We start from the raw sequence: 14,676 nt of genomic DNA on the forward strand, positions 1-14,676 counted from the left end.
CTTCGGTGCTGAGGTCCCTTTCTCCCATGCTACTGATCAGTTGGGATTCACTCTCCCTTCCCGAATACCTTAGGTTGAGGTCCTGTCGATCCCTGCCTCGGCTGCAATGTGCTTCCTTGATTCTTTCTGTGTTATCTCTGTTTCTCTTCTTAGTCTTTCTTTGTCTTGTCCTAGTTTTTCCCCTCTTTTCCCCTCTTGTTATATTCTGAATTGAAAAAAATTGAGCCCTCATACAGCCTGATATGCGGAAAAGATAAAAAGAAAAGCTACAGGGGTCAGAAAATGGCAATACATTTTTTTTTTTGAAAAGTTCAGAATTTTTTTTAATTAGTAAAACATGACGGAAACTCTACAAATCTGGTATTGTTGTAATCAGGCGGGCCTAAAGTATCAAAATAACATGTTAGCTCAACCACAAGGTAAATGGCATAGAAAATAAAACCACTTCACTTTTAGGGCAAGGAGGAAAAAATGAGAGTGTAAAAGCAAAAATTGGCTAGGACAAGTGGATCGTCATGAGGGACAAGTAGATTTTGCTCCTTTTTAGTCCTGTGGACAAGCAGTTTTTTATTAAATTTCCACTTCCCTGATACTAGGTTTCATAGCATTTCAATAAGAATAAAGGTAGCTTCACAGCTAATATACAGCTTTTATTATTAAAATGACTGAGAAAGTAAAATAAAGAAGCAGTGTACTTAAAGGGGTACTCCACTGGAAAACATTTTCGTTTAAATCAACTGGTACCAGAAAGTTAAACAAATTTGTAAATGACTTCTATTTAAAATTCTTAATCCTTCCAGTACTCATCAGCTGCTGTATGCTCCAAAGGAAGTTCTTTTCTTTTTGAATTTCCTTTCTGTCTGACCACAGTGCTCTCTGCTGACACCTCTGTCCATGTCAGGAACTGTCCAGAGCAGAAGAGGTTTGCTATTAGGATTTACTTGTTCCCTGGACAGTTCCTGATACGGACAGAGGTGTCAGCACAGAGCACTGTGGTCAGACACAAAATAATTCCAGAAATAAATTCAACTTCCTCTGGAGCATACAGCATCTGATAAGTGCTGGAAGGATTACGATTTTTAAATAAAAGTAATTTATAAATCTGTTTAACTTTCTGGCACCAGTTGATTTAAAGAAAAAAAAAGTTTTCCAGCGGAGTACCCCTTTAAAAACAAACATAAGGTGACTTCCTATCACAGTCTTACATTTATTGCTTTATTCCTATTACAGCCCTACATTTATTGCATCATGTATAAAGTAGAGCAAATAACATACCTCAATGGCTTAAAGATTTTTCTTCCAGTAACCTGGGATTTTTTAGTCATACTGTGTTGATTACATAAAACAAATGCCTCCACATGTACACATAACACAGCAGCAAGGTTTACCTAACATTATTGAAGAAATTGTATATTATGATTGGGTTTATATTTAGCCCTTATTATCCATTCAAGGTTGCATTCCTTTCATTCATGTTACAGTTAGTATCTCAATATTAGGATGCATTGAACATTGTTTATAGCAAGTAAACATTTTTTTTTTCAAAGATGCAAAATAAATAGAACTTTGATTTTTATAGCAAAGTTAGGATTAGAAACGAAGGTCTCCCCCTCCTAAGAAACTGTTGTAACATCTGATTCAAAAATGTTTGTTTTCATAAGCACGCTTGTTGACTCCAGAGTACTGTGGTTCATCTACCTAGACACCCGCATCATTCTATTTACGCAGTTTTGGTTACCAAAAGTTTGGCCAAAATAAACAGACCTGTATCCCTGGAGTATAACAACTCAATAAAGAGGCAAGACTATTCTGTTAATGTAAGCAGGAGGAATACATTAAAGACTGGCAATTTTTAGGAACCACTGATACCTGCAAGAGTCCACCATATTCCTTTGATTCTTCACCACGCTTCCATCCTACCACTCTTTGTAGCTGGTTGACTTCAGGTGGATAAATTGCGTAGAGGCTATTTCAAGGGTCTTAAGTATGCATAGATAATTCATATATTTTAATGAAGATACTGAATAGATTTTCTAAAACAGTTTGTGATAAATTGGGATGTAGAGTATCCAGTGGCTCTATGTTGTGTATCTCCTGCAACTTTTAGTTGAGAGCGTGAACAAAGTCCAACAGGACTGAAGTATTGGCAAAAGTGGTTACTTGTTTTGATGCTGGATGTCATTTGACCTGAGGTTGGACGTATGGATTAAAGGAATATATGATTCACGCTTTGATGAGTGAACTAAACAGTCATCACAGGACCCCTAGACATGTCTTCAACAGGAAGTCATCTCTAGTCACACCTCGTCTGCCACACACACTCTTACAGGTTTCTCTGCAGGAGTATCTCTATCACATTCTACTAGGTGTGGGGTAACCCCTCAGGCATTACACAGTCTCAGAACGCAGCCATGTACATACTTACCAAGCCTGAGTGTATGGTAAAGCAGCAGCATAACATAAATAAGCGTTGATATTCTGTACATTTTCAAGATAAAAGCAAAAAATGCGCACAGTGATCAACACACAGTACTAAGGCACATTAACAGTTACAAGAACCCCTAATAGTTAACAAAGAACTATGTGCTATCATCACACTATAACAAAGTCTAGCAATAAAGATAAATACTATGTTTTTGTCATAGTTTATTATTGAAGACATCTAGGATAACAATAAAGTAACCAACATCACAATAAAGTATACCATAGTCATGAAGAAAAATACTAATATGACATACTATAGACCAGGATTAATACAAACACTATTGTGACACACTCTAAGAATGAAAGCAGGCACCATAAAAATAACAACATAATTGTGGCATAATTACAATAATAGTCTATGGTTAAATATCAATATTTGTTGTCACAATAGAAAAAGAAACTCGGCACTGTCACTTAAACCTGTGAATTTAATCCTTCCAATGTAATAGCCAGTGTAGCAGTCTATGCTCTCCTATGGGTGGGTGGTGCTGCACGCTACAGTATACATGTGCATAATGAAAGCTCAAAGAAAAAGTGCGGAGCAACTCACCCGGCGTTTCGGAGATAGCGGAATAGATCACATCGCGGTCAGGCAGAGATGCAGCAGGGAGGCGGTAGATGGAACGGGGGGAATCAGGCGTCGGGCCACAGCCATATCGCACCTTTTGGTGCTTCGTCAGGCCCCCTCCTGTATGGAAGAGGCAGGGATGCACAAACACTGCATCTCCGCCTCTCTCGTAGAGATACATGCAGAGCCGGGGCCCCATACAGGGGATCACGTGGGGGTCCCAGCGTTCGGACCCCTCGCAATCAGACACTTATACCCTATCCTGCGGATAGGGGATAAGTGTCTATGGCTGTAGATCTCCTTTAATGAATGCTCCCCATAGAACATTAATGACATCATCATCATCACAATTATGAATACATAAAAATTATAAAAAGCTTGTTGGTCCCATTCCCCACTCTCAATAGAGATGTGTGCTAAATGCAGAAGGCTGAGCACCCCTTCAGTAAGTTTAATAGGAAAGTAGTGCTGTGAATCACTATTTTGACATCATCACAATAGAATACAAGATTTAACAGCTAGTTCGTTTGTGATCACTGTCCAAAAATGAAGATCCAGGCAGCAGTCCGAATGGTAGGCCCTTTTTTATTAACCCATGCAGCATGTCAGCTCTCAGGGAGCCTTTTTCAAGCAATGCAAATCTGGTGGTTAAGAACTCTTACCGCTGCTCCAGCCTTCAGAATGACTTAGGTTCAACCAAAACCTCTAGGTTCATTTTCTTAAAATTAAAGTTACTGACATGTGGCACAAAAAGGCACCGCTGCAACCACTGCTTGCTGAATGGGCAGCTTCTGTGCCAGCACAAGGATGTACAGCGTAGTGGGGATGAACACTATGACATGGGTGGTTGTTGGTCTAATAAAGTGCGTATATGTTTTTTTTTCTATTTTACAGGACCCTGGGCCTGAATCTTTATAAAAAATGTTTCTCCAGAATACCCCTTTAAAGGAGAAATCTCATACAAAAAAATGTATCCCCTATCCGCAGGATGGGCTGGGGTCGTGATGCGCCACTCCCAGGGAGAGACGGGGCTCCGTACAGTAAATTGCAGGGTGCCCCAGCGGTCGGACACCAACCCCCCCCCCCCCCCCCCCCCGCAATTAAAATTATTAAATGTGGCTTTGGACTCTGTTAGAAGACAAAAAACATGAAAAAAATACCTGTGCATCGCTGTGAAGCCAGGTATGCGTGTTACATGAATTACATGAATTTATGCTATACAAAATCCTTATTCCCTATCCGCAGGATAGGGGATACGTTTTAGATCACGGGGGTCCGCCCGCTGGGGTCCCCTGTGATCTACTTTGAAGCCCTCTAATTTTTTCAAAAAGCAAAAATATGTCCATTTTATGATGCCAACATAAAGTGGACATATTGTATTTGTGAGGAAAAATTAAATTTATTGGGAATATCCATTTTCCTTACAAGTAGAGAGCTTCAAAGTTAGAAAAATGCTAAATTTTCCAAATTTTCATGAAATTTTGGGATTTTTCACCAAAAAAGGATGCAAGTAACGCCGGAAATTTACCACCAAAATAAAGTAGAATATGTCACGAAAAAAACAATATCAGAATGTTCGGTAAAAGCGTTTTCGAGTTTTTAATTCGTAAAGCTACGGTGGTCATAATTGCGAAAAAGGGCTCAGTCCTTAAGGTGAAAAAGGGCTGCGTCCTTAAGGAGTTAATTCATGTACCATGCATCCCTGGCTTCACAGCTATTTTTTCATGTTTTTTTGTCTGCTAACAGAGCACAAAGCCATATGTAATAATTGTCATTGTATTTTTTCCAAAGAAGCAGTTGCATGAACATTTCCAAGAAGTGCTTAGGTCATCCAATAAAATGCTAAAGTCTGTCATGTGAATGTAGTAAAGTGTAAATTCTTGTCATCCAAATAAAAATATAATGAGAAAAAGGCTAGAATGAAATGATCCACACATATTGTTGTGTAAATAGTTACATACACTCACGTTTAGAGTAGTTGTAAGATATGTAGGGAGAATACACAGTGAAGTTATTCACGTGCACATTTATATATATTCCCTCCCAGTATGGACAGTTTTGTCATATATTTCAAGAATGCAGTATAGTTCTAGAACGTATCTCCCTAGTGTCACCTACAGGCAGCTACCAATGGCACAACTGTAAACAAGCCAAGTGAAGAGCTATTGCTCCTCTTCAGTACATGGTGGGGTTCTGCTGGTGTGAATGGCTTGTGTAATGGCTTTTGGAAGGAGCTCAAGAAACATACCCAGATATATGCTTACAGTTGGCACTACAAAGACTGCTTTCTTTTTTCTGATCAAGAGGTATACTAAAGGCCATATAACTGTGTGTATGTAAAATGTCATTGTTTTGCTTAAATGGGCACTGTCATCATTTTTTTTTTATATGTTATAGTACTTATGTACAACAACATATCTCTAATATACTTCAATTTTTTTTCTGTCTGTAAATTATTTTAATTCCCTCATGAAAATCCGGCTACTAGGGGTCTCCCTCCTAGTGGCCGGCTGCAGAGCGGGTGACGTCACAGCTGAATTAGGACTGATCAGTCTGAATTCAGTCAGCCTGTGCATGCTCCCTGTGCGCTCCTGACGGGAGCGCAGCATAGATGAGCTAAGGGCAGAAGTCGGCGCCCAGCAGGCATCAGTGACATCGTGCCTGCTGGGGATGTCTGCCTGGTAAGTGAGCACACTACCAGGTAGACAAATAAACATTTCTATTGTAAGTAAAGGGGTATTCCAGGAAAAAACTTTTTTTTTTTTTTTTTAAATTCAACTGGCTCCAGAAAATAAAACAGATTTGTAAATTACTTCTATTATAAAATCTTAATCCTTTCAATAATTATCAGCTGTTGAAGTTGAGTTGTTGTTTTCTGTCTGGCAACAGTGCTCTCTGCTGACATCTCTGCTTGTCTCGGGAACTGTACAGAGTAGAAGAGGTTTGCTATGGGGATTTGCTTCTAAACTGGGCGGTTCCCGAGACACGTGTGATCAGAGAGCACGTAGACAGAAAAGAACAATTCAACTTCATCAGCTCATAAGTACTGAAAGGATTAAGATTTTTTAATAGAAGTAATTTACAAGTCTTATGAACTTTCTGGAGCCAGTTGATATATTAAAATGTTTTTTCTCCCTGGATAACCCCTTTAAAAAAAAATAGGGATAGATGGGCAATAGACAAGGACAGAAAAAAAAACAGTAACCCTGCATCATATCACGGCGGGCCCGGCGTCATAGTGAAGTCGGGACCCGCCTCTAATAGCGCGCAGCGCCGATCGCTGCGCCGCGCGCTATTAACCCTTTAGCCGCACGCTCAGAGCTGACTAAAGTGAAAGTGAAAGTTGCCGGCTAGCTCAGTCGGGCTGTTCGGGATAGCCGCGGCTAATCGCGGCATCCCGAACAGCTTACAGGACAGCGGGAGGGCCCCTACCTGCCTCCTCGCTGTCCCATTGCCGAATGACTGCTCATTGCCTGAGATCCAGGCATGAGCAGTCATGCGGCAGAATCGTTGATCACTGGTTTCTTATGAGAAACCAGTGATCAATGATAAAGACCAGTGTGTGCAGTGTTATAGGTCCCTATGGGAGCTATAACACTGCAAAAAAAAAGTGAAAAAAAAAAGTGAATAAAGATCATTTAACTCCTCCCCTATTAGAAGTTTGAATCACCCCCCTTTTCCAATAAAAAAAAAAAACACAGTGTAAATAAAAATAAACTTATATGGTTTTACCGCGTGCGGAAATGTCCGAATTATAAAAATATATCATTAATTAAACCGCTCGGTCAATGGCGTGCACGCAAAAAAATTCCAAAGTCCAAAATAGTGCATTTTTGGTCACTTTTTATATCATTTAAAAATGATCAATAAGTCCTATCAATGCAAAAATCGTACCGTTAAAAACTTCAGATCACGGCGCAAAAAATGAGCCCTCATACCGCCCCATACACGGAAAAATAAAAAAGTTATAGGGGTCAGAAGATGACAATTTTAAACGTATTAATTTTCCTGCATGTAGTTATGATTTTTTCCAGAAGTCTGACAAAATCAAACCTATATAAGTAGGGGATCATTTTAATCGTATGGACCTACAGAATAAAGATAAGGTGTAATTTTTACCGAAAAATGTACTACGTAGAAACGGAAGCCCCCAAAAGTTACAAAACTGCGTTTTTTTTTTCAATTTTGTCGCACAATGATTTTTTTTTCTGTTTCACCGTAGATTTGTGGGCAAAATGACTGACGTCATTACAAAGTAGAATTGGTGTCGCAAAAAATAAGCCATCATATGGATTTTTAGGTGCAAAATTGAAAGAGTTATGATTTTTTAAAGGCAAGGAGCAAAAAACGAAAATGCAAAAACGGGAAAAACCCCCAATCCTTAAGGGGTTAAATTTATACTATTGATGAAGAATGCAAATTTTAGTTTGCTAGTTTTTATTTTGTTGTTTTCCTTCTTCTTTGCAGGCACTATGAATGTCATTACAGAAAGACATGGTACTATTTTAACAATTGGCATTAATAGACCTGAAGCCAGAAATGCTGTAAATCCGGAGACTGCATCCCAGCTTGTACAGGCATTTGATGAATTTGAGAAGGACCCTTCCCTTACAGCAGCCGTTCTCCATGGATTGGGTGAGTGTTATTTTATTGTTTCCTAAATACATATTTAACCCCAATATCCCAATCCTCCACAAGTCAAGTTTGCCAGGGGGTTGGAGTTTTTTTTGTGTTTTTTATTAATCTTTTTTGTATTTTTACACTTTGCATCTGTAGTTTTCCCTTTACTTCCTTGTGAGTTTTGGAAAGTGCCAATTGCCTTGTCAGTATTGCAAGATGTAAGGTTAAAATTATTATTCACTGCTCCTAAATAACACCTAAATCATAAGTGAAATAGACCATTGAATGTTGAAGTCACTGATTTCATATAAAATGACTCGATTTAGGCAAAAGAACACTCAAAACTCTATAATATTGGTTATGGAAAAATAACAGATGATAGACAAATTTGCACGTGTTGGAATATTTACAGTATTTTACTTAACACTTATACTTAATGTTATACTTAATACTTTACGTAATGTTGCATTATTCTGTCCTCTCTCTATTGTTAGATTGTATGTCTTCAGGTTCCACCAGTTGATTTTGTAATAAAATGTGAAAGGGATTTTATAAAGATTTTTGGTCACTGTAGGAGGACATATGACTTCTCTGTATCCTCTACCTATTCAAACTGTCTAAAACTAAAACATATTACTTCTCTGTTTCCCCTACCAATTCAAACAATCTAAAGCTAGTGCTTTATATAGAGATATAACCCATGTGAAACAATGGACAGTGCAAATTACAGTGTACAAGATTATGTACTTTACCATGTAAGATGATGTGGGACATAACATTAGAACACTTCAATGGGCACTGTCATGATATCAAAAAATTGATATGTTGTAGTACTTAAGTACTACAACATATCTCTAATATACTTTAACTAAAAAAAGTGATTTTAAACCAGTTTAAAATCACTTTTAAATTTGGCCACTAGGGGTCGCCCTCCTAGTGGCCGAATGCATTCGGCAGTGACGTCACTACAGAATTTCCACTCATTTAAGCCTGGCAATGAGTTGAAATTCAGTCACTGCGGTGCTCGCTCCCGCCTGTCAATCAGACAGACGAGAGCGAGCATGCTGATAGCTGGGGCCGCGTGCATTGGCCAGCTCCACTGGCCTAACCCCCCCCCTCCACCGCACGAGCGGGGTGCCTGTGCCCACTAGCGGTGTCAAATGTGCCCCCCGCCAGCGCGATCGCTACCATCACCACTAGCGGGGTCCCTGTGCCCACTAGCGGTGTCACAAGAATGCCGAGCGCGGCTCTGTTCCCCGTCCCTGTCAGCTCTCAGGGTACGGGAACAGATTTAAAAGCTTTGCGCGCAGCTAACGTAGTACTGCGCATGCGCAGTACTACGCAAATAGCGTAGGGCTAACGCCAGGCTCCTAGCGCTGCCTACGTTAGCCCTACGCTATTTGCGTAGTGATGCGCCTGCGCAGTACTACGTTAGCTGCGCGCAAGGCTTTTAAATCTGTTCCCGTACCCTGAGAGCTGACAGGGACGGGGAACAGAGTCGCGCTCGCGCTCAGCATTCTTGTGACACCGCTAGTGGACACAGGGACCCCGCTAGCAGTGATGGTAACAATCACGCTCGCGGGAGGAATTCTTGTGACACTGCTGGAAGAAAAAAAAAACGGTATCCTGTTCATACCAGTACTGTATACCGCCCAGCACTAGGCATGAGTGTTATTTATCTAATAGGGTGCCTCCAGCTGTTTCACAACTACAATTCTCAGAATGGCCTTACAGCTAATAGCAATCATGGCATGCTGGGAAACAGCTGGAGGCACCCTATTTGATAAATAACACTCATGCATAGATGATGTGAGGGCGGAAGCAAGCGCCCAGCAAGGCGTCAGTGACGTTGCGCCTGCTGGGAAGCGCTGCTTCCTGCCCTGCTTTATAGAGCAGATTTAGAAGCACTAAATCTGCTCTATTAAAGCGATTAAAAAAAATTTGAAGCCAGGTAGGGGGTTAGGGCTAGATTACTACTAGGTAGGGAAATATTGGATTATATAGTACTTGGTTGGAGCTACACTTTCAAGCTTCCTTAGCCATTGTTGATAACACACTTAGTAGTAATGACTTTTCAGAATTGTAAAAGAACAGTCACAGATCATGGTTGGATGGGGTATATAAATTATTATTATTAAGTAAGTAAATAGCATTTAAATGTCATTGTTGTTTCAACAAACTCTGTAAAACACAGTAGTACATGGCAATATAAAACTTTGTAATCTATGAGAGAAAAATGCATTTTTTCCCCTTAACAGGCTTCTCTCCTTCTCCTCCCTCCTTCCTTCCTAAACTCATCTCTGTACAGAGGGAAGTGGCTGGAGAGAGACAGGAGCAGGTAGGGAGCTTACAGAACTGCTATATCACTTAACCCCTTAAGGACCAGTCCAACTTTTTTTAGGGAGGTTTCATTTTTCCCTTCTCACTAATAGCCATAAGGCTTTCAATTTTCCACTTACAGACCCATATAAGGGCTTGTTTTTGTGCCACCAACTGTACTTTGTAAGGACATAACTCATTTTACCACCAAATCCAAAGCGAAAAGAAAAAAAAAATGTGGGGAGAAATTGAAAAAATAAAATAAAAAATTCTGTACATGTTATCTTTATTTTGCTGGTCCATAGGATTACGAAGATACTTAACTTGTATAGGTTTTATTTTATTTTACTACATTTATAAATTTACAACTTTTTGTACAATAATTAGTATGCCTAAAATTGTCCGCTTCTGACTTAGTTTTCCGCACACAGGGATGTATGAGGGCTGATTTTTTTGAGCATGGTCTTTAGTTTTTATTGATACCATTTTTGTTTTGATGGGACTATTTGATTGCTTACATTTTTTTCAGCTACCCTGAGCTACCAGCAGTAGATTTTGCCATTTTTAGACGCGGTAATAAACTTTGATCATGGCATCTAAAGGGTTAATGCCAGACATTGGCCTGATCAGCGATGTTTGGCATTAGCCACAGGCCCCATGTGCTAATAGCAGCTGGGACCAAGCGGGTATGAAGCGAGCTCTGCTCCTGAGCTTGCTTCATACCCCTTCCGAGCTGCAGCGCAGTTTAAAGACAGTGTTCTGTGGCAAGGGGTTAATAGTGCTGGATTCACCGCTTATACTGCTCAGTACTGTTCTATAATGTCCTCCTGCTGCTCTGAGAGTCAGCTATAGAGATATAGGGGAACAGAATTTCCTCTTCTCTGTGTGTGCAGTTTGAGAGATGTCATAGCAGCTAGTCTATATTCAATAGCTCACAACTGAAAATTAGAGATGGAACCTACAGAGGGGAAAACTGGTGAATATTCAGTTATAGCCAAAAATAGTGCTTCTCCTTCTGTACACACACTACCTGAAATGACAAGTGCACTTTAAGATACAAACATGGCCCTATTTCATGTTTAACCAGAGGACATGAAAGGTAGAACAAAGGCATTATAAAAGTTCCTATAAAAATATGATTACAGTATTGTGGCACACTTTTCCATAAAAAGCATGTTTTGCTTTGTTTATGTGGAAACATTTTCTCATAACTGTTAATTATACTACATTGTGGACAGATACCAACTATGGAGTATGCACAGTGATTTAGCTTCTTTAACTACCCTCCTAGCCTAACATATAGCAGTCTGAGTGCCAACCAGCTATGATAGAGCCCATAAACCCAAGCTAATATATAGAAACACCTGTTGTTGTGTTCCTGAACAACTTTTTAAGGCTATGGCTTTTTTTGGGCATTTTTCAACCTGGAACATTCAGTAAAGCAGCAATCTGTATAGACCACTGGTTGACTCTATCACCTTGCTGGGCTGAGTGCTTTGCCAATAGGGGATAAGTGTCTGATTGGGGGGTATCGGGCCCTTGCTACTTACATGTCCTCAGAGCAGAGCGGCCCCCCCTTTTGAGAAAAATGCAAGTGACGGCTGGCTCAGCCAATCACTGGCCCAGTGGTCTTATACCCTATCCTGTGGGTGGTGAGTCAGGCTCTGTTCACATCTTGTGTTTCTGACATGCCTTTTTGTTAAAAAAATTAATAAAATAAGAAGGCATGTTCATGGCCTATTTACACATACTGTACTACTGTACTGGGCCCATTTGATGCACAGGATTTGAAACTGTGTTCGGCATATCATTTGCATTAAACTCTGCAGCATAAAATTTGCATCTGCAAATCCTCTTCATCAAATATCCACAGGATCCTGTACGTGTGAATACACCCATTTAGGGTAGGGTTAAACATAGTGAATCTTCACACTGCAGGAAATCCGTCGGGCAGCAGGAAATACGATGCGCATTCCACTATGAGCAGACACACAGTGCTATCCAACCCAAGCCCTTTGTGTGCGGCAGGGTGCTGGGCCCACCTCCAACCCCTACTGCACACAGGACTGCGGCAGGGTAGCCCTGTGTGTCTGCTCAGCTGCCCGGCAACTTTTTTTTTTCTGTTTATTTTTGAAAAACAAACGTGGGATTTCCTGCCTTTACATTATTAGCCAGATACCAACCCAGCAACAGCAGCCTGACGTTACCAGAATCGGTAAGGAAGGACCATTGCTTTTGGCCCTCCCCAACCTAAATAACATCAGCCTGGTACTGCTAGTCCCAGGAGTGCCATTTTTGATGCTCAAGGCTTGTTGGTAGCAGCTCTTCCCAGTACTTCTGTGGCGGTGGATACTGGGGTAATAATTGGGGGTTAAGGCTAGCTGTTTTTAGGGAAAACGCACTCCATCTATGAGACACCCATAAAGTACATGAAGGATCTGTTCACATTTTACATTAAAATGCTAAAAACGCAAAATGTGAACAGAACTTGACTCACTACCCTTGTTCCTGCCTGTCATCTTGATGTGTAGCCCTGGCTCTGGTAACATCAAAACTAAATGCAGGGCTATACAGAAAGAGGTTGGAGCATGAACAGATAGATCCCCTTTCCTGTGGAAATGCAGAGATTTCTCAGCAATAAATTCTATGGTCTCAGCATTAGAAAAACAAGCGCTCCATAGAGTAGTAATGTTAATACCGAGTGTGAGATAAGGAATGAATGACTGCTCACTATGGGTGGTTGTGTAGATTCATACACAACAATGATAAAGACATTGTCGTCTGCCATCCTCTGGTAAATGACACCAGGTAGAAAGAATGGCTTAAATAGAAGGATCCGGCTCACACGGCACTGACCGACCAGGAGACAAATGGACTTTAATAACCAAGATGCAACGCGTTTCGCTGCGCATGCTGAGACCATATTGTACCTATGGTCTCAGCATGTGATTGTGGGGAACTGCCAGTGTCCCCAAAAACACCCTAAAGCAGAAAAAAAAAAAAAAAAAAAAACGCCAAACCCCAAAACACAAAGTGAGTTTGGCATTTTATAATTCCCTATTGACTCATTGCCTGAAAACTTAGCCTGAATACAGTATGGTTTAATTCTACATACTTTAGATGGTGAGGGATGTAGATTTCTGTTACCTCTTATGTGGTTTATTTGAATGTACTTGTTGCTTTAAATCTTCTGCTGAGCACCACTACTTCAGCCATACACGTGGGATGGAGGAGGGGATCCTACAGTATTGTAGAGTCAATGCTTAGTGTGTTTTTTCATGTACATTATGGAGCAACATATTGGGTGTTCTGCACCTAAATACGTGTGTAATACACATACAAAACAAGTCCCACTGATTTCAATGGAAAATACACACTTGGCACATTTTCAGTGTGTAAAATAAAAGAGTGTCATGTTCATTCTTAGCGTGGATTACACTTCAATGCTTCCATTGAAATCATTTTTGCGCTGTATGCGCTTTTTCACCGGACCTAAAACTGTGATCAACCACGGTTTTAGGTCCGGTTTTAAAAGCGCATACGGAGCACTCCGGCCGGCTCATTGAAATGAATTACATGAATTACATACGGGAGCGCATAGAAAGGCATACGGGAGTGCGAGGTTTTAGCTCACCCCTGCCATATGTGCTCCCGTATGGGAGAAAACGTGATGTGAACCCAGCCTAACTGTTTTTGGGATATGTATGTAAGTCACTTTTTGGCAATATTTATGTAATACGAGCAGTGAATGTGAAACCAGAGTGGCCCCCTTTTTGATACCTACTAATAAAGATTTATATATTTTGTGATAATCATGGTTTAAATGACTCCAGTTTTTTTCTTTTGTGAGTTTTTAATGTACACGTGAGAAACACAGTTTTACAAAAGTGTTTTTTGCCTTGAAACATACATGTCACGATGCCGGCTGGCAGGAGGTGGATCCTCTGTGCCAGAGAGGGATTGGCGTGGACCGTGCTAGTGGATCGGTTCTAAGTCACTACTGGTATTCACCAGAGCCCGCCGCAAAGCGGGATGGTCTTGCTGCGGCGGTAGTGACCAGGTCGTATCCACTAGCAACGGCTCAACCTCTCTGACTGCTGAAGATAGGCGCGGTACAAGGGAGTAGACAGAAGCAAGGTCGGACGTAGCAGAAGGTCGGGGCAGGCAGCAAGGATCGTAGTCAGGGGCAACGGCAGGAGGTCTGGAACACAGGCTAGGAACAAACAAGGGAACGCTTTCACTAGGCACAAGGGCAACAAGATCCGGCGAGGGAGTGCAGGGGAAGTGAGGTATATACATGGAGTGCACAGGTGAACACACTAATTAGAACCACTGCGCCAATCAGCGGCGCAGTGGCCCTTTAAATCGCAGAGACCCGGCGCGCGCGCGCCCGGGACAGGACCGACGGAGAGCGAGTCAGGTACGGGAGCCGGGGTGCGCATCGCGAGCGGGCGCCACCCGCATCGCGAATCGCATCCCGGCTGGAGGCGGTACCGCAGCGCACCCGGTCAGTGGATCTGACCGGGGCGCTGTAGTAGCGAGGATGAGGCGAGCGCTCCGGGGAGGAACGGGGACCCGGAGCGCTCGGCGTAACAGTACCCCCCCCCTTGGGTCTCCCCCTCTTCTTGGGGCCAAAGAACCTGAGGACCAAAAACTCAATTTTTTCGTGAAGAGGTCCGATGCAC

General features: G+C 41.4%; 1 protein-coding gene across 1 annotated transcript in view; it reads left to right on the top strand.

The window, feature by feature from the left end:
- The window catches only part of LOC130273794 (enoyl-CoA hydratase EchA19-like), a 113,811-nt gene that overhangs the window by 41,542 nt on the left and 57,593 nt on the right, over nt 1-14,676 (top strand). The window contains exon 2 of the mRNA XM_056521123.1: nt 7,520-7,687. Within this exon, the coding sequence (XP_056377098.1) occupies nt 7,520-7,687 (168 nt within the window). The remainder of the gene's footprint in view (nt 1-7,519; nt 7,688-14,676) is intronic.

This window comes from Hyla sarda, chromosome 5 (assembly GCF_029499605.1).
Source record: "Hyla sarda isolate aHylSar1 chromosome 5, aHylSar1.hap1, whole genome shotgun sequence".
Lineage (NCBI taxonomy): Eukaryota > Metazoa > Chordata > Amphibia > Anura > Hylidae > Hyla > Hyla sarda.